The 18973-nt window shown below is 36.6% G+C and overlaps 1 protein-coding gene across 2 annotated transcripts; it reads left to right on the top strand.

Annotated features, from left to right (window-relative positions):
* Positions 1 to 177: 177 nt before the first annotated feature.
* ptpn5 (protein tyrosine phosphatase non-receptor type 5) lies at positions 178 to 15992 on the top strand. Of its 2 annotated transcripts, XM_084404561.1 has the most exons (15): positions 192 to 351; positions 2360 to 2478; positions 2585 to 2651; positions 5772 to 5970; positions 7095 to 7205; positions 7346 to 7423; positions 7615 to 7853; positions 8303 to 8489; positions 8582 to 8666; positions 8773 to 8852; positions 9221 to 9358; positions 9808 to 9918; positions 12477 to 12637; positions 13134 to 13247; positions 13478 to 15992. In XM_084404561.1, the coding sequence occupies exons 4-15, from the start codon at positions 5803 to 5805 to the stop codon at positions 13569 to 13571; spliced, it is 1566 nt and encodes a 521-aa protein (XP_084260687.1). In that variant the 5' UTR covers positions 192 to 351; positions 2360 to 2478; positions 2585 to 2651; positions 5772 to 5802; the 3' UTR covers positions 13572 to 15992. The 2 variants fall into 2 exon arrangements, with proteins under 2 accessions (XP_084260688.1, XP_084260687.1); XM_084404562.1 differs by lacking the exons at positions 2360 to 2478; positions 2585 to 2651 and having other exon boundaries at positions 178 to 351.
* Positions 15993 to 18973: the final 2981 nt, after the last annotated feature.

Genomic DNA, 18973 nt, shown 5'->3' on the forward strand with positions numbered 1-18973 from the left:
GAAGCATCGCACCATCCGCCTCGCGAAAGACAATACCTCACACGTCAACACCTATTGAACAGTACAAAAGGGATCTCACGAAACAAAAATATACTCGGAAGAGAGAGTCAGAGCATATTAAGACACGCGCGCGCTCACGCACGCACGTACGCACGCACACACAAACAGACCCTCCTCATTGTGAGAGAGGCGGGCTCATATGGAGGGCCGCTTTTCGGCTCTGCAGCGACTGCAGCGTCTCCCGCTGCCTGTTCTTCCTCCGCGCGCGTCTCCGCGAGCGCTGTGATGTGAATATTAATGATGCTGCGCGAATCTCCGCGCTCATTTCCATCGCTTTCACCCATCTGAGAGGTAAGAGCGCATCCGTATTTTTCCGTAGACGGCGCGGTTTACATTATTATTCAGTGTCCATTTCATCCTGTGGAAGCGCGTGTCGTGTTTTTGAGGATGCTGAGACGCTCGCTCGACGCAGTGTTGGTATCAATGAAGAGGCGAAGCGAGTCAATGAGCGAGTCAGCGAGGCGTTTCAGTATGGTGCATGTACTCCTGTTTATACGGGCTGTTTCGTTCTTTAAACAAAAAACTAGCTCACCGTTGGGATATGTCATTCATGCTATCTCAAGTAATCTAAACATTCGGTTGTCTTTGGTTGGTGAACACAACGACTGGTAGGAAATTGAAGTAAATGGTCTTCATGTTTATGATGATGAAAAACTGATTAATTTGATCAGTATGTTATAGATGTAGTGGATCATTTTACAAAGCCCATTTGGTGGGTGTTGGAAGATGGGGAGGAAGCATTTGGGATCCTTAAATGGCATTCAACAAGTGTAGACTATCTCATCCCTTCTGCTGTGTGACTGATGTTCTCCAGATAGACTGCCATATATATATATAACTGATGAGTGTATGGAGATATGGGGGCTATATGCAGTCAGACTATTATATATTTTTGGTTTTTTTTTTAGTGTTTGTTTGAATAATTCAGACTTTGGATCAATATAATGACTGTTTGTGGAGGAATTAGTATTAAAAAGGGATGTTTGCTTTTAGTCAATGCATTAAGCCAGTGAGACAGACTATATTTCATGGGGAGTGAGATTGGTCTAAATAATCCCCTGCCCGTGATTTCAGGCTCTTTCTCACAAATGATTTGTGGCCCTGTCTTTGTCGTTCATTTCTGAAATGTATACAACCAGTTAATCACATCAGCTATGCGTTTCAGAAATGGAGAGTGAGACGGAGAGGTGGGTTCTTTGGAAACCATGACAGCTTTCATTCATGGAAATCCAAAGGTGCAGCACAAATATTGGGCCCAGTCTGCAGAACAAAAACACACCGATTTAACTCATCCAGCATAAAGCGTAATCCTCTCATACGAGCAAGCACAATGAAATACCGGCCTTATAGTGTAGGGATGCTATTAAGCAGGTAATCTCTCTCTCTCTCTCTCTCTCTCTCTCTCTCTCTCTCTCTCTCTCTCATGCTGTTTTCTTTCATTAAAACTATTAGCATAGAAAAAATAATCAGTATTACCATTAGCTAATTATTTGCTGAGGGGAATTACATTTTTTTATTTTATGGATATATAGACTTCTAATGTATCCAAAATGAATATAAATAAGGCCATGCTAAATTGCCAACAGTTATTATTACCCTCCATTGTTGTTGTTAAAAGGATTGCTGACATATTAACTTTGATTTAGTTCAGAATAGTGTGTAGGATGTAAAGTCTGCCTCATTGTACAGTGCGGAGGTGTGCAATATGTCTATGTTTAGTTTATGCTGTTTATATGTGTTTGTATGTGTTTTGGTTAGGGTTGGCTATTTAAAAAGCCCTATATAATGAGTTTGCATCTCATTAGAACTGTGGAAAGAGAAATGGATTTCATATTTGTTTCGAACACAATGGGCAGGAAATGTCTATGCCAGATGGGAACTGTGTTTCTCCTTTTATTCCACTATGGATTTTGTCTGCTGCATGATCCCTTTGCGTGTCTGTATGTGTGGGTGTCAGAGTGTGTGTACCTTTGTGTGTCTGTGTGTGGAGGGGGGTGTTGATTGTGGTTCTATATAAACCGTTTGCTGCTGAGTGTATTTGTTTCCATGGTTACCCCCATGCCAATGTAGATCACGTCATCACCAGACCAGACCTCTGCAGCTATTGTTTACTGATCGTAGAGAAGACTGAGAGTGTGTTCGGGTTTTAGATATGTCTCCCACAGACCTTAAGTTCTTCATTGTTTTTTAGTCCTTTTGTCTAGCCTGTCGCCTGCACTGTGTTTGATTTCTGGACATCTTGCTTGGATTAATCATATCTCCTGCTATATTTTGACCACCTGTCATTTTTCTGTGATAGACACACATGGAGGGCTATTTATTCGATACTGCTCAGTGACTCCATACTGTTGGTTGACTTGGCACGCAGTGTCTTCTGCTTGTATCGCCATCTGTAGCGCCCTGTACAGAGCTGCATGAGTAAGAACGATCATCTACTGCTATATAAATACTGCTATTTAAATGGATATTTTTAATTCAGATCTCACTAATATCTATTTCTCATTTTCCTTCTCACTACTCCTAGTTTGTTTTAGGTCCTGAGAGAGGCGTTTGTCACTGTCATGTGAGCCTAACTTTGCTTTTTTTATACAGTAAGTGCTCTATTGTTTCTTTATGAAGTATGTCTGATCTTTCTCTGAGAGTGAAGGGTATTTTTGATTATGCTTTGGTTTATGAAAGCAATGTGTTTGTGAGTCTTTTTGTATACACACAACACTAGCATGCATGGCTCTCTCAAGCCAACATAATAATAAGAATCATTTCAATAATAAGTTCATTATTGATATGTGCTATGCAGTTCAGTGAGAAAGGATTTGAGTTTGCAAAGTTTTACATTTTGTGAAAATTAAAAAGTTTTAATAGAAGTTATTAGTCTTAACAGAAATTAAGGTGAGTCAATAATTCGATTTGAATTCAATATTAAGTTAAATATATACACTACCGTTCAAAAATGTAGGATCATTAAGTTAATACTTTTATTTAGCAAGGAAGGATGCACTACATTGCTCATAAGTGTGTCAGTAAAGACATTTATGACAATATAATATGTTTCTATTAAATAATGCTGTTCTTTTGAACTTTCTATTCATCAAAGTATCCAGATTTTTTTATCACTGTTTCCACAAAAATTGATACACCATTGATAATACAGTTTTTTTTTCAACTGCTTACACACAAAATCCTTACTTGTCACACAATTTCTGAAACCTGACACTCAACACCAGAACCACACGCCAAATCTGCAAACCCATACAGCCAAAGGTCAAGGTTTTTCGGACAGTGTAATACTGTATTCACAACCACAAATGCTTACTGTAATTTTTTTTTTGTAATTTTTTTTTACTGTAAAATAGTTTTCTGTGCATTTTTCAACATCTCTCTGCCAATTACTTTCAATCTTGTACAGAAATTATAGAAGCTCATGAAAGAAGAGCTTTAGGTTTTGAATAACTGTGTGTAGGCTATATGATATATCCAAAATATAATATTATGGCAAAGGTGTTTGAAACGTAAGACAAATGTTTGCTTTTGAGATGTGTTTGTGATATTTTTAATGCAGTGCTTCATTTCGAAGAGATGTGAGGCATTTATTCTTGGATTTGTGTGCAAAGTTTTGAAAAAAAGAGGCAAAGTTTTGAAAATTTGTGTAAGCAGTTGAAAAACCTGTAATTTGTTTCTTGAGCACCAAATCATCATATTAGATTGATTTCCAAAGGATCACGAGACACTAAAGACTGGAGAAATGATGCTGAAAATTTAGCTTCACCATCACAGGAATAAATGACATTTTAAAATATATTAGAATAGAAAACAGGTGAAAAAAATGTAATAAAATTGAAAACTGTAAATGATAAAAAAAATTCTATTGCAGTTGAAAATTGTAATATTTCATGGTGTTACTGTTTTTATTGTATTTTTAATCAAATAAACACAGTCTTGGTGAGCATAAGAGACTTTTTTCAAAAACATTTAAAAAATGTTACCAACCCCAAACTTTTCAATGGTCGGAAATGTATGTAGTTATCATTGACAAATGACACAGATATTGTCAAATCGTTCAAGGACAAAAACATAGTATATTAGTTACTAACTAAATAGTTTGTTTATGGCCCATTTAATCCTTCAAAAATTCAGATACATGCCTTTCTCCATCTCTCCCTGTCGGACAGTTTGTTGCTGGGAATTGAATGCTGATTTAGCATGTGGCTTGAGATGATTATGCTTAGGTTTGATGAAAGACAATCTGAGAAGGGTGTGTAGTTGTGTGTATACGCACGCATGTGTGTGTTTCCTTCAACACAGCGATCTCTGCTCTTATAGCTCATTCTCATAATTCAAGAGCATCCAGCTGCTGCATGAATAGAGTACAGGGATAAATAAATGAATGATATTCATCACAGAGGAGAGGTAAAAGAAAGGGGGAAGTAAAAATGGATAAAGGTGAAATGGATAGAAGGAGACCGTTCGAAGGTGAGGGTCAGAGGTATGAAGAGAGAGGGGTAAACATTAAAGAAAGATAAAAGAGGAAAAGAATAGAGAACAGGGGAAAGAAGAAAAGAAGGGAGAAATGCAGAGAAGAGAAGTAATGAGATGATGGGCAGAGGGAGATAAAGGAGTGAAAGAAAGGGGGATGGGTGTATTTGTTGCTGAAGTGACTGTTTTTCTTGTATTGCAACCTCAGTGTGTGTGTGTGTGTGTGTGTGTGTGTGTGTGTGTGTGTGTGTGTGTGTGGAGCTGAAGTATTGATCAGAGTGATCCACTCCAGCCCTGAGTGTTGACTCTGCACTAAAGGTGACACAGCATGCTCTGTCTGACTTTTGCTTGTGTGTGTGTATATATATATGCATATATACTGGCTATGTGATTATTTGCTATTTCAAACGCAAAATTAACTAGTATTTTACACATTGTTTGACAAGTTAAGCATTTTTAAATTAGTATCCAATACAATATTCATGCAAAGCAGTTTGAGTGAAAACTGGAATAAATTGGTGGCTAGGTTCCATTTTTTATTTATTTATGGATCATGGATTTAACAAAATTATATGGCTTGTTTATGTTTATGTATAAGTCGAAATGTCAACTCTATCAGCGATATTGTACACCTTAAATGCTTTTGAAAACTGATAGTCACTATCAGTGCACAGTAAGTGTTTAAATATTAAACAGTGTGTCATAAGCATTTCTCCTATGAAAAAAAAGAAGAAAAAAGTGATACATTTTTTATCGGCAGTAACTCTCACATGATGTGGGAATATTTCAGTTTAAATAAGCTGAATTGAGCTCATGCCTTAACATGCTTTGAAACTTGAAAAAATGATTCCTTATTTGGTCAATGGTTCTCATATAATGAATAAAAAATAAAGCAGTAGACTAACAGTAATCAAACTCAAAAATTTGATGGTGAATGTAATGTAATTAGAAACATTACTCACTGCACCTCAAACCTTAAATATTTTCTTAATGCTGATCATTATGGATCTTGTGACAAGATTGCTACAGTACTGTAAATGACATTAGCGTTATGTCTCATTTGCATAGTCCACCTCTAAATGTGTCATTCCTCCCACAGCAATGCCATGAATTATGAGACTGAGTGTACTACTCTCTGATTACATTCAGCTGCATTCTTGCTCCTGTTTGCTCTAGATTAGATTCTATTTATTCTATTCTGCCTCTAGTAAATATGGTTTTCTCTGTGTCTGTTTCAGTTGTTTAAAGACAGGACGTTTCGCGAGCAGCATGGCAGAAGCCCCTGTTGGAGAGGACGCACCCAAAGAGCAGGAGAGTGCCACCTCACTTACTCACGATCCCCTGCCAGGGGTCGGTGGTGCTCTGTGGGAAAGGGTATTGAAAGCTAGTGTTACAGCTGGAGCTTTCCTCCTGTTGTACACACTGTCTCAACTCACAGTGAGTTCATGCACATGCTCTCAAATAATGAAAAAATAAATCCTTAATACACACATAACACACTTTATGCAGTATGCACACCATTGACCGTCTATTGATTTTTAATCGCTGTATGTATGAGAATATTTCATTTATTCCCTTGTTCTGGCTTTTTTGGCTTTAGCTAAAATTAAACAGTTGATAATGATGTCGTGTAGCTGAATCATTTTTGAAACCAGGAGTGTTTTAAATTTATAATGAAGGCTTTTGTCATGTAAACGGTTATAAAACAGTTGTTGTTGTGTGCCTGTCTATCTGTGTGCTTGAATATCCTTCTGTTTGAGTGTGTTTGTGCATAAGTATAGAAAGACAGGCTGTTCCAGGGTCTGCTGTGATCGACCCTGTAGTCAATAACTGCACCACATGCTTTCCTGTCTGACAAACCAGCAAACAGCTGTGTAAGACGGATATATATAAACTACCATTTAAAAGTTTGGGGTCACTTTTTTAAAGAAATTAATACTTTTATTCAGCAAGGATGCATTAAATGAATAACAAGTGACAGTAACAACGTGTATAATGTTACAAAAGATTTTATTCATCAAAGAATCCTGGCGGGAAAAATGCATCACAGTTTCCACAAAATATTAAGCAGCACAACTGTTTTCAACATTGACATCAGCATATTAGCAAGCAAATCAGTATATTGGAATGATTTCTGAAGGATCATGTGACACTGGAGACTGGAGTAATGATGCTGAAAATTCAGATTTGCATCACAGGGATAAATGACATTTTAAAATATATTCAAATAGAAAACGGTTATTTTAAAATGTAATAATACTATTTCACAATATTACTTTAGCCTTGGTGAGCATAATAGACTTCTTTCAAAACATTTCAAACATCTTGCAGACCCCAAACTTTTAAACGGTCGTATATTTAAAAAACAATATTCTTTTATTCATTTGACATTAAACTTACCGAAACGCAAATGACAGTTTCAGACAAATTTTGTGATTCAAATAAAACATCTCATATCTTTCTTTGCCATCCCTAGTTATGTAGGCTCGTTACTTTTACCTTTTGAAGGGTTTGTGTGTGTGCATGTGTAAAAAATAAATGTGTTTTGATGATGTGTTCAGGGTTTGTGGGTCCTTTACATGCTGAATGGATACAGGGCTTTTCCAGCGGCACATAAAGTTTTGGATCTCCTTCAGTACCTTCTCTCCACCAGTGATGCCTATGATCAACAGGTGACGGATCTAGAACTGAAATGACTGAATAAAAAAAGATTGATGTGAAAGAATAATATTTTAAAGGAATTCACTGCTGCATGTCATTCATTTTTTGAAGTGACAAAATAACAAAAAGACATGAATGCACTTGTCTGCAGATGGAGATATGGAGGGTGGAGAGCGTGTTGCCCCTCATAGCCACACTCTTCTTAGGTGTAGTCATTCTTGGTACTGGAGTGAGTATTTTTTATATGTTTTTGCCTTTTGCTGCTCAGAGTTTTAGTTGACAAACCTGTTTATACAATAACTTGTGCTCAGGATTAACTGTGTTGCAGCAGCTGATTTGAACCCTACATTGTTTAGCATGCACTCATTCCTTTGTGTAAAGCTTGGACTTTCCTTTTTTCCCCTTTTGCTGTCACAACAGACGCTGTTCTGCATTAGAACCCTGGTGCCTGGCAACCCATCTTGCTTCCCTGACGACCGTCGTCAGTCCATGAGCAGGCAGCCCTCCTTTACATATTCAGAATGGACAGATGCTAAACAGGAGTATTTCTACGAGCTGGATGCTGTTCCGGAGACGCCTGTGTTCGACTGCTTTATGGACATGAAGACCGAAGCTGACCCTGCCACTCTCACTGTCAAACCTGTTGGCTTGCAGGAAAGGTAATAAAACGGGCTATTTTTTCTGGATGCTTCACATTTGATGTATTGTACGTCTCATAAATAATTTGTTGTTGTTTGCTGTTAGAATATTCTATGATGGCTTTGTTAGGTAAGTTTTTAATGTGACAGTGTGCTAAATATTTCAATGAGGAAAGAATAAATGCAGAAGTGGTGAGGATGGAAAGGCTAACCACTTGTGTCATAATTAAACATTAAAAAGCAATTGTTCAATATTTAAAAGGCAATTTTAAATAAATATTTGAACAACAGATGAATTCCCACTTCATTTATGCAGAATTATATATCATAAAGTGCATAAAACAAACTCTTATAAAAAGAAAAGTAGTCAAAATAGTTTTCACTTCAACACTTGAAAAACTCGTGAAATCTGAAATCAGTTGTGATGTGAATGATCGCATCGCACAAACTCTGTTGTGATTTTGTGACAGGAGAGGTTCTAACGTGTCGCTGACGTTGGACATGTGCACCCCTGGCACTACAGAGCCCTATGGAGCACTGCTGTCCCCTAAAGAGCAGGGCACACAGGAATACCTGCAGAACGCATCCAACCTGCTCACCCCCGAGCAGCTGCACAAGCGCGCACTGGACGACGCTGTACTGCAGGCGGAGTTCTACGTGAGTATCATTCACAGTAACAAGCATATACACAACAAAACATTGATCGTAACGTGATGTCACTGCTCATCTTGGGATTCTGCTGGAAACAGGAGACACCCATGAACTTCGTGGACCCAAAAGAATATAATTTCCCCGGCGTGGTGAGGAAGAATCGCTACAAAACCATACTACCAAGTGCGTATAACACTCTGTACACAGTTATATGTGGAAACGTCTAATGAGGTTTGTTCTTGATATTGGCATACCTTTGTATTTGTAAGGTCTTATCTCTAAATTGCAGACACACATAGCAGAGTTTGCTTAAAAGCAAACGAGGAAGGTGATTTTCTCAGCACCTACATCAATGCTAATTATTTGAAGGTGAGTCTGTGTTAGCATCAAATTGTAAATGCTACTTTGCTGGTTGATATAGTATTTAAGTTGTTTTAATAAAAAATTTATAAAGTGAACTAGTTTGTAGTGTAAAGTTCCATTTTTTAAGGTCTCTAAATATTGCTTCATTCTTGCAACATTTCTGTAACATTCTGTCATTTGTCCTCAAATTTCAGCTAATAAATATATGAGCCCTAAATTATATTAAAGAAAAGACAATTATGGGGTTAGCTTTTTATGACATATATTATGGGATCGCATTCACAAACTACTAAAAGTTTTGTGTGTTTTTTCTCAAAATAGCCATTTAAAGTTGTTCGAATTTACATCTTTGTTTTTATCGTATGCTGTTTTAGGGCTATGGTGAGAAAGAAAAGGCTTACATCGCCACACAGGGTCCCACTGTAAACACAGTGGGGGATTTTTGGAGGATGGTTTGGCAGGAGCACTGTCCCATTATCGTCATGATCACCAATATTGAAGAAAAAAATGAGGTCTGGCTATATCCACACATATACCATATGCACACTATGCTCACATGATTGGGATGAATCAGTCTTTCATGCTGAGTGGTTAAAAATCATAGATTATTCAGATGGATTTCCTCTTTAATTATCAAGGTTTTGTAAATTTGAATCAACACTGAATTGCTCTTCTTGTCCAACCTCTGGTGCTGTCACTATTTAATACTGAGCAATAACTCGGGATGAAACCACATTCCTAAATGTTCACTTTGTAAATTTGTAGCTTAAGCCATTTTTCAGTAGTCAAAAAGTTAATAAAGGCACCTGTTTCAGGTGATGTTGACTCTTTACTTGCCTAGAAATATTTCAGTGAATTAGGTGAATTTCAATGAGTCATCAGGAATCGTGAATGGGTTAAAATGAGCTGTGCTGGATTTCAATATGAATTAAATAAACATATTTGTCTGTGTGACCCACAGAAATGCACAGAATACTGGCCAGAGGACAGCGTCGTCTGTGAGGGTATCGAGATCACTGTCAAACAGGTCATCCAGGCAGATGACTACAGTCTAAGGATTTTCACTGTGAAGGTCTGTTTGGTGTTTGAGTGTGTTTTGGTAAAAAAGAACTGACTGCATTTATATTTATTTATAAGTGAACTAATGATTGATGGACTTTTAATGTATTAACTGACTTAACATTTACATTTGTACCAAAACGTTGAGAGAAAATTCGTATTACTTTTATTAAAGAAATCTGGCACACTGATACCAACTGAAGGGATATCATTTTGAGACAAATTGCGACTAAACAAAGTTAACAATAGGAAAGTATCAGGAAGTATTAAGTATATCTTAGTAATGTTTTGGTCTGTTACTGAGCAGTTTGGTGACAAGTGCCCCTATTATGGTTTTCATGCATTGTGTAATATAGCTGTTTGTGAATGTAAACAGTTGTTCTGAAAAGTTGTAAAGTCGAATAAAGTTAAATAAGTTAAATAAAGTTATTGTCTCCCAAAAGAAAGAATCGACTCTGAACCGCCAATACGAGTAGTTTTTCATTCGAATCCTACTGCTTTACGGTTCTACGTCACTAGAAGATACATCTGCATAATGCCCGCCTTTGTTGTACGTTGTCCGCCCGCGAACAACTTGACCAGCCCACAACACGTCATTTTACTGACGACCGCTTCTCAAATATCTGAGTTTAACGCGGGATTCGCAAAACGCTTGCTCTTGAAATATGGGTCAGTACCCAGTTTATTTGAACCAGCTTGCTCCTCAGAATCACAACCTGTAAGTATGAATAATTATTGATGTATATATTTTCTACCGGGTGTTCAAAACATGTAGTTTTGTGTTTTATATTGTGTAAGTTTCCGGCTAACTGGCTAACTCACGTTCACTGAAGTCAACTCAAAAAATCTGTGCAGCAAGTTGCCTTATAATTTTAAGTTAAGTCAACTTTTCTTTTTTTACAGTGTGCAGATTGTCTGTCGTTCTCACTACTTTGAGTAATGTTAAAGGATGGAGCAAGATTTGTTTTGCAAACTTTAATCTTACAGTCATTCAAGTTAGTGCTTGGCTAACGTATGCACCGTTATTGATACAGTTCCTGCATGTGCACCGCAATAAATTAGAAATATACACACACAGATGGGTTTGTTGATGGACATACACTTGTTAATGCTGATAGTGAGGAATTACAGTTGCAACATCTCATAATGTACCTCAAACTGAGTAGCGTTTCACTGAGAAACATCCTGCTCAAGTCGTCCTTGCGATGAGTGTTCGGGTTGAATAAGTTCTTCCAATGTTTTATCATCAAACTTGTGCTCAGATTGATTTGGTAAAATCTACGTCATTGTTATTGTCTTTACAGTGTTTACATCATGGAATCATGGAACAATGTGGTGATGCGCAATGTATATTATGAGAAAATGAAAGTGCTTTTTGACCTTCGATGCATGTAAGCCTGTTGTAGGAGACCAAAATTAGGAAACTTTAAAATAGCATAATAGGGGCACTTTAAATTATTTCAAAACCCATGAAAATGAGACACATTACTGTATCAAATTTTGCATCCTCTTTTCAAGTAGATTCCCCACAAACCTTGAGAAAACCTCAGATTAATTACTGTTTAAAAGCCTCACTTTTTTAAAGAATTAGTTATCTAAGTCAATTATAATATAACTAATATAATGTAATTAATAAAGACTAGTCCCATATTTACTGAAAAGTCTAACCTCCTAAAAGTTTGCATGCAAGTGGAGTAGAAAGATAATAGGGACAGAAAGTGAGAAGTCCAGGTTGAGCGCAATATTTTTCTGCTTCTAGGTGTGTTTTCTGCTTTTTCCTCTGGAGGCATTGCTGTCATGGCAACAAATATTCTTAGCAATGCAGTGTTTCACATAATTGAAGGAAATGTATTTAATCACAAAATCTGCATATATGATATCTTAAAGAGATAAATCAAAGAATGTGTGTTTGTGTTATGTGGGCAACACATGAAGCAGCTCTTTATTGCATGTGCAGCTTGTAAACGAGCAACACACTCTGTAGGTAAAGACAGTTCATTTTCTATATATCTAAAACAGTAACAAAAAAGAGTATCAAAATAAAGGCCAATTCACAACGCACTGACAGACGGCAACAGACACTTTGTCAGATTTTGTCGGATCGGTGTTAGCCCTGTCAGAGTCTGTCAGAGCTTGTTTTCACCTATTGAACATGCTTAATAGGAATTATGCCAGGTTTATACTACACAATATCAGCACAATGCATTTGACGTGGTGATTCCTGGGCTGCAATAATCAATCGTTTCATCCCGTATATGTGTCATATTAGGCGACAACCGACACCGCATCTGTGATGCTTCACGGCGTCACAACAAGAATTTAGGAGTAAAAATCGCATAATCTGAAACAGTGACTACCCAGCATTAGAATGTCTGAGAAGTGATGTGCTATAATCTGGTTACTGCCGCCGTTGGTCAGCGTCTGTCTGTCGGTGCAGTGTGAAATGGCCTTAAGGGGACAGTTTTGTAATTGGGCTGTGCCCCAGTACTGATTAAAAGGCTGGAAACGCACTTGTGTATACATGTGTGTTAATGAACTGCAAATGTGCAATGTGAATGTTTGTGTGTGTAGAGTGAGGGTGAGGAGCGCACTCTCAGACAGTACTGGTACACATCCTGGCCAGATCAAAAAACTCCAGACAAGGCCCCGCCTCTCCTGGAGTTGGTTCAGGAAGTGGAGGAAGCGAGGAAACAGGCTCCATCCAACAGTGGCCCTGTCATTGTCCATTGCAGGTAACACACGCACACAAACACTCACATACATATAATTTAATTTAGAATATATATATATATATATATACATATATTAGGTATGTGTGCATCAACAAATTTTAAATGGAAGTTTTGTAACCGACTAGTCTATAAGTAAGAAACCCTCTAAAGACTTGTGTATATATGATCTATTTGAGCACTTAATCTATTAATCAGTCAAATCCTAATAAATGCTGCACACTTGGGAAATAAAGCTTATTCTGATTCTGATGCTCAGTTATTTTTTTGGAGTTGAAGTGAATATGTGATGGGCATTTGCTTGCTTCGGCTATCACACCGACCTACGTGCATGTCCTGAATATTATGGTTATTCATGGCTCTAGTGGAATTATGCCAGTTAGAAATGGCACAGCTTACATAAAATGTTTCTGTTTTATTTCATTTGTCTTTTGACTGGTCATCTCTGTGCTCTCAGTGACTGACACATTTTTTAAAACACCATTTTCTCTACTCTCAGTGCAGGGATTGGACGCACTGGCTGTTTCATTGCTACCTCCATCTTGTGCCAGCAGCTAAGCAATGAAGGGGTGGTTGACATCCTGAAGACCACTAGCCAGCTACGCTTGGACAGGTAAAATATATTCACTGTATGTTCTATTAAACATGAGTGTCAGTTTGAGTCCTGAGACAGCAGCAGAATAAAGATTGGCTCTTTGGCCTCAGTGGTATCCAGGCCACCCTAAAGTCATAGATATGGTGTCATAATAGTCTCTTGTTAACTGCTAGATGCTATTCTGTGGATGACGTATATTAACAGTTGGTCTCCTGCTGTTGTTGATATTGTTGTTGTTGTGTGTTTAGAGGTGGGATGATCCAGACAGCGGAGCAGTATCAGTTTGTTCATCATGTACTCAGTCTGTATGAAAGACAGCTTCGAAAGACCTCAGAAGAGTAAAGCCTCCATGAGCGCACAACCTTCACATCACTCCTCAGAGCAGTTGACCTTCATCCGAACACATGGGACAGGGACTGACCCTCAGTTCCTCAAGTCTCATGTATTCAAACACAACAGAAGTTTAGGTTGAACCGTCCTTTTAGAAGCAGACCCAATATTACATTTTAGCCGACCTAAATTCAACGTCACGACACCAATCAGTTATTAAATATACTTTTTTCTTTATTCTTTACCATAACAGTAACACACCAAACATAAAGGGATCATATATATCATAACACAAGTGCTGCCCTCATAATAACGTTCAGCAGGCCATCAGTGCTCAAATATGACAAAGTTTCTATGCGTGTGGTGGGATGAACACAATAACAAGCAGACACCAAGGCCTCCATTTATAATGTACACTTAGCATTAGGTTTAGGGACCTCTTCAATTTCCGAGCCTACAAATACAGCAATTTTCCTTTTACTGCTAAGACATTTTTACAGGATTTATAATTCAATGTAACAATGAGATTTGTTGTAAAGTCAAGTGTGTACATATAGGGGTCTCACATGTTGAAAGATCAACCTCTTGGCAATCTGAAGTGTCAGTATATGTGTGTGTGTGTGCGTGTGTGTGTGTGTGTGTGTGTGTGTTGCAGAAACAGAAGAAGAGAGAGAGAGATAATGTTTACTATGTGTTATGATGATTATCAGACTTTAACTCCGGATGTGTGGTTGGTCTCTAGAAGAGGTTAGCCTAATACATTTAATACAAAATGGCCTTAATATGTGTCTTTCTGTTCGTACCGGGGTCCGTATGGTTGTTTGTAGATGTTGTCGGGCAGAACTAAACGCAGCGTGGCGTTACAGCCTGTCGTAGTCTCATTCAGTAAGACTGAGAGAGGCTGATCTCCGTACAGAATGATGTACATTTTCCCTCAGCATACCTTTGCCTTCTCGGTTTGCGTGTCGTTGGACGCTATATAATGCGAAATGGTTTAGTTGGACTCTTAAAAGCATTGATGCTGCACCTCAAGGTTTTATGTATCAAAATGCCGAAACACTGTATCCAACTAATGTTAAATTTGTAAATCACAGCTTGTATCAATAGCAGAAATCATGACAATGGGACATATATAGTTGTGAAGTTTTTTGCTAATTTCTATTTATTTGATTAGCTTGTTTTACTCTGGTTACGTTTAACATTGTTTATATGTGGGTCTGCATATCTGATTAGTTAAGATGTATAATCAGTATTTGCCCGAATTGGCAGCTCGTACAGCTTTGCTGAGACTTGCAGTTTGCATGAGCAAGTACATTTTGAACTTCTTTTTAATTATGAGCAAGGAAATGTTTAAGTTACAAGCAGACATCTGTGTGTGATTATGTGCAAAAGCTTCTGATACGGCAGAGTCTCTCTCTCTCTGCTGTTGGAATAAGCATCTTCAATCAATGATCTCATGTGATCCCGCTGGAAGTACCAATGCAAGTTCTCCTCTGAATTTCTTTAGACAGTACCGCTATACCACCCTAATTGTCTCCAGTTGTTCTCGATCAGTCATATGTCCCTCAAAACGATGTTTTCTTCCAGGCAGCTTTGAGCTGAAATTAGGAAGTTTACAGAAGCTTGAAAACACCACCTTGTTACTACACAAGAGATTGTACTGTGTTTATATATTTTTTTTTTTCTGGGTTTTTTTTTATATATAAGTGTTGTTAGTTGAAAGCCTCATGATGATAGTTTGCAAGAAATGAGAATAACTTTCATTCACATGCTTTAATTGCTGCTGTATAGTCTTTTTATTACTGCATAACTGCTTTCGTGTTTTAGTTGGTACTAAGTGAATTTTATTATTTGTTTTTAATGAACTGACATATTCGTCATATTTATTGAAAGAGTTTTGTCTCTATGTTTTTGTGCTGTTATTACACTGCCAAAGACTGTAGTGATTGGTCCGTATCGCAAAACCTGAACAATCCTAATTCTATATTTACTTTGAAACCCTGAACCAGTTTTAACACCAACATGTGAAATTGTGTATATGTATGAAACCAGAATTTATATATTTTTAACCCGTTTTAAAGGGAAGAATCTAAATTTCCACAGTAAAACCTGTTCTCTCACTTACCCAGCCTTTCTTTTTTTTTAGTTTAAGGTTATCTTCTTTTACATTAATTAATAATTCATTCATTAAAGTTATTTGGAAATGCGTGATTTGCAAAAGATCTTTATTATTTTTTAGATTTAGATTTAGTTTTATGGATTTTATCATTGTTTTTATATTATATATTACCATTTAAAATTTGGGGGTTGAAAGAATGCTAATGCTCGGTCTAATGCTCACCGAGGCTGCATTTATTTGATCAAAAATACAGTAAAAACTATAATATTGTGAAATAATATTGCAATTTAACAGTTTTCTATTTTAATATGTTTATTCCTGTGATGTTTAAGCTGAATTTTCAGCATCATTAGAAATCATTCTAATATGATGGTTTGGTGCTCAAAAAACATGTATTATCAATGTTGAAAACAGTTGTGCTGTTTCATATTTTGTGGAAACCACGATACATATTTTTTTCAGGATTCTTTAATCATTATAAAGAACTGAGCATGCGAGGTGCAAGTGAGTGAGAAAACAGGTTTTTATCCATTTTTACTCGTTTAGAGGAATGTAAATACAGGCTCTATCTACAGCATTTGTCAATTATCAAAAATAGAAATCACTAAAAACAGAAAGAAAAAATCAGTTTTGTGTGAATCATGGACTAGAGTAACAAAATCGTTTACTGACAATCTTTCAGTGACTGGTACAACCTGTAAACTCATTCACTTTCAAATGTCACGTGTAAGCATGGAGTAAACTCCACTCTTGGCATTAACAAAACTTCATCCACCTAGAAAAGTATTTTCTGTGGTAATCACTATAATGGCACAAATGCTGTGGACAGCACGTAAATGTATTCAAACCAGGACATTTCTTAGAGGAATCATTTTTTTTAAATGTTGAACCAAATGTGTGTCTGTTACAAGCTGTTTGTCATCCTGATGGCCATTTACTGGTTTTGTACATTGTTTGAACCTTTCCAAAGTCATCAAACTTGTCATTTTCAGGACTATACTGTTTTAGGACGGAGTTCAGGAAATCCTATTTTTAAAAAAAAGTTGTTTAAGTAGCCTTAATCACCAGTGATCACACAAATAAATCCTGTTTTCATTGGGTGTACCAATTCATTATTCTGATGCATGCAACAAATGTGATCAGGGTAAAATAGTGTGATTTCATGTTAGCTGAATAATCTTTTGAATCGTAATGTTATAGTTCAGACTGAGAGAAGGGCCAATATTGCAGTTTAGAGAAGTCCTATCCCTCCTCCATCTCACTGCCCACTCACTCTCAGTCGGACCCCACTTCCTGAACACTCCATCTGTCAGACCTGTCTGTGTTGCCAGAGAAGAGTAACAGACACACAGGCACCAGCAAATGAGGATATCATTATACCATACACACAAATTAGATCCTGGGCCAAACCAGCTTGGATTATATCCATGTAACCGTGATTTTAATATATTTAAAAGCGAGTGTACTGTTTTATGTTTAAATGGATATTAATTTAATCATAATGAATGACTCACTACCAGCATAGTATGTCTTTATGCACTAATGTACAAAGCTAAAACAAGCACAAAGATGAAATACTGATTTTTGAATGTGAATGCAGAGGCCTGTGCCTCGGCTGTCTTAATTGCTCAAATATTTCAATGCCACCTGAGTATTTGACCTTTTGCTTCTTCATCTCACTCAAATACTTTCAAGATTTGTTTTCAAGAAACCATGCGTTGATCAGTGTTTTGATATTTTATTCTTATTTATTGTCCTGTGATTTTGGTTGAAATGTTTGGCATAGACCCTTCAATCTAAAAAAGAAGAAGAACTGTTTTGGTTTCATTTTAATACTGTTCTATAGTGAAATAGATGTGGTTTGAAAAATACACTTTGCCTCATTGCTTTTGTATTGTTCCTCTGCTGTTGAAATCCAAATAGAATGTAACATGACTACGTTTACAATATCATGGCTTGTATTATTGGTATAAGCTTTAATTTTGAAATAAAAAATATTCTTCTGTTAATCAGGACTACGGGGGTGATTGGACTTTGATTGTCATCTGTGGAACCAGGTTTTACCATGGGTTTTGCTCAGTGATCATCTCAAACAAATATAATATTTAATATCGACCAAAAGAAAGGACGAGTGAGTTGTGATTTGGGTGACTACAGTATGCTTGGAATAGCTTGTGTAAATAGTGAAGTGACGTGTAGCACAGTATGGTGTCTCATACTTGGAATTTGTGCTCTACATTTCACCCATCCAAGTGCACACACACCATGAACACACACCTGGAGCAGTGGGCAGGTTTTTCAATTTTTTTTTTTTTTTGTGCTGTGGCACCTGGGGTAGGTTGTGGGTATTAAGAGAGTGCTGTTCATTCACTCCGCCACCTACGTTTCCTGCTGGTACTGAGACCTTCGGTTTTCATTATTTCTTTTGTTGAATGTGTAGTAAAATGTGCATGATAAAACCAAAAATGTTTTCGGTTGTAAATTAACACATTCTGGGTTTATATATGAAGAGTTCAGATGCAAAAACCTCTAAATGCCATCTGAAATTTCCTCCTAGAATGATCATTTTTATGAAGCTCGTATATTTAAGTTAAGTAATTTCACTTAAATGGCAATGAAAATTACCTATTAATTGCCATTTAAGTGAAATTATTGAAATTAAATATACGAGCTTGATAAAAATGATCATTCTAGAAGAAAATTTCAGATGGCATTTAGAGGTTTTTGCATCTGAACTCTTCATATATATATATATATATATATATATATATATATATATATATATATAAAAAAAAATTTGAGTTGAAAAAAAAAAGTTGACAATAGGGGAATACAGAGTCATAAAAACATTTGAATCTATTAAAAAAAATGAAATTGTAGCTTTTTCATCTAATATCAAAATAGATCACTCAATTCAGGGTTGAAGGATGGCGTATATAATTTTTTTTATAAAAGTCTGAAACAATTTTGATATTCTCTCATCTGATACAACAGTAGAGATGAGATTATTATTTTATTTTTTTAAGAACCAGATTCACCTATTTGGCCCTAGACCAAACAAAGGCCCCTTTACCATTTTCCACGTAAAAAGAGTTTACGTAATTTTTGCTTAACAAGTAAATATTTTCTTTATCTGTTTCATATGGAGAGGTCAGACATGCAATACGATACATTTTTTTTTATAATGTTGCATATTGTAATTCCTTTGATTTTGAATGATATTTATGTCTACTGAATTTTATAGAGTATTTAAACAATTCCCAATTTAAAGTCTGAGAAATTAGTATTTGTTTTA

This window comes from Rutilus rutilus, assembly GCF_951802725.1.
Source record: "Rutilus rutilus genome assembly, chromosome: 3".
NCBI classification, from domain to species: domain Eukaryota; kingdom Metazoa; phylum Chordata; class Actinopteri; order Cypriniformes; family Leuciscidae; genus Rutilus; species Rutilus rutilus.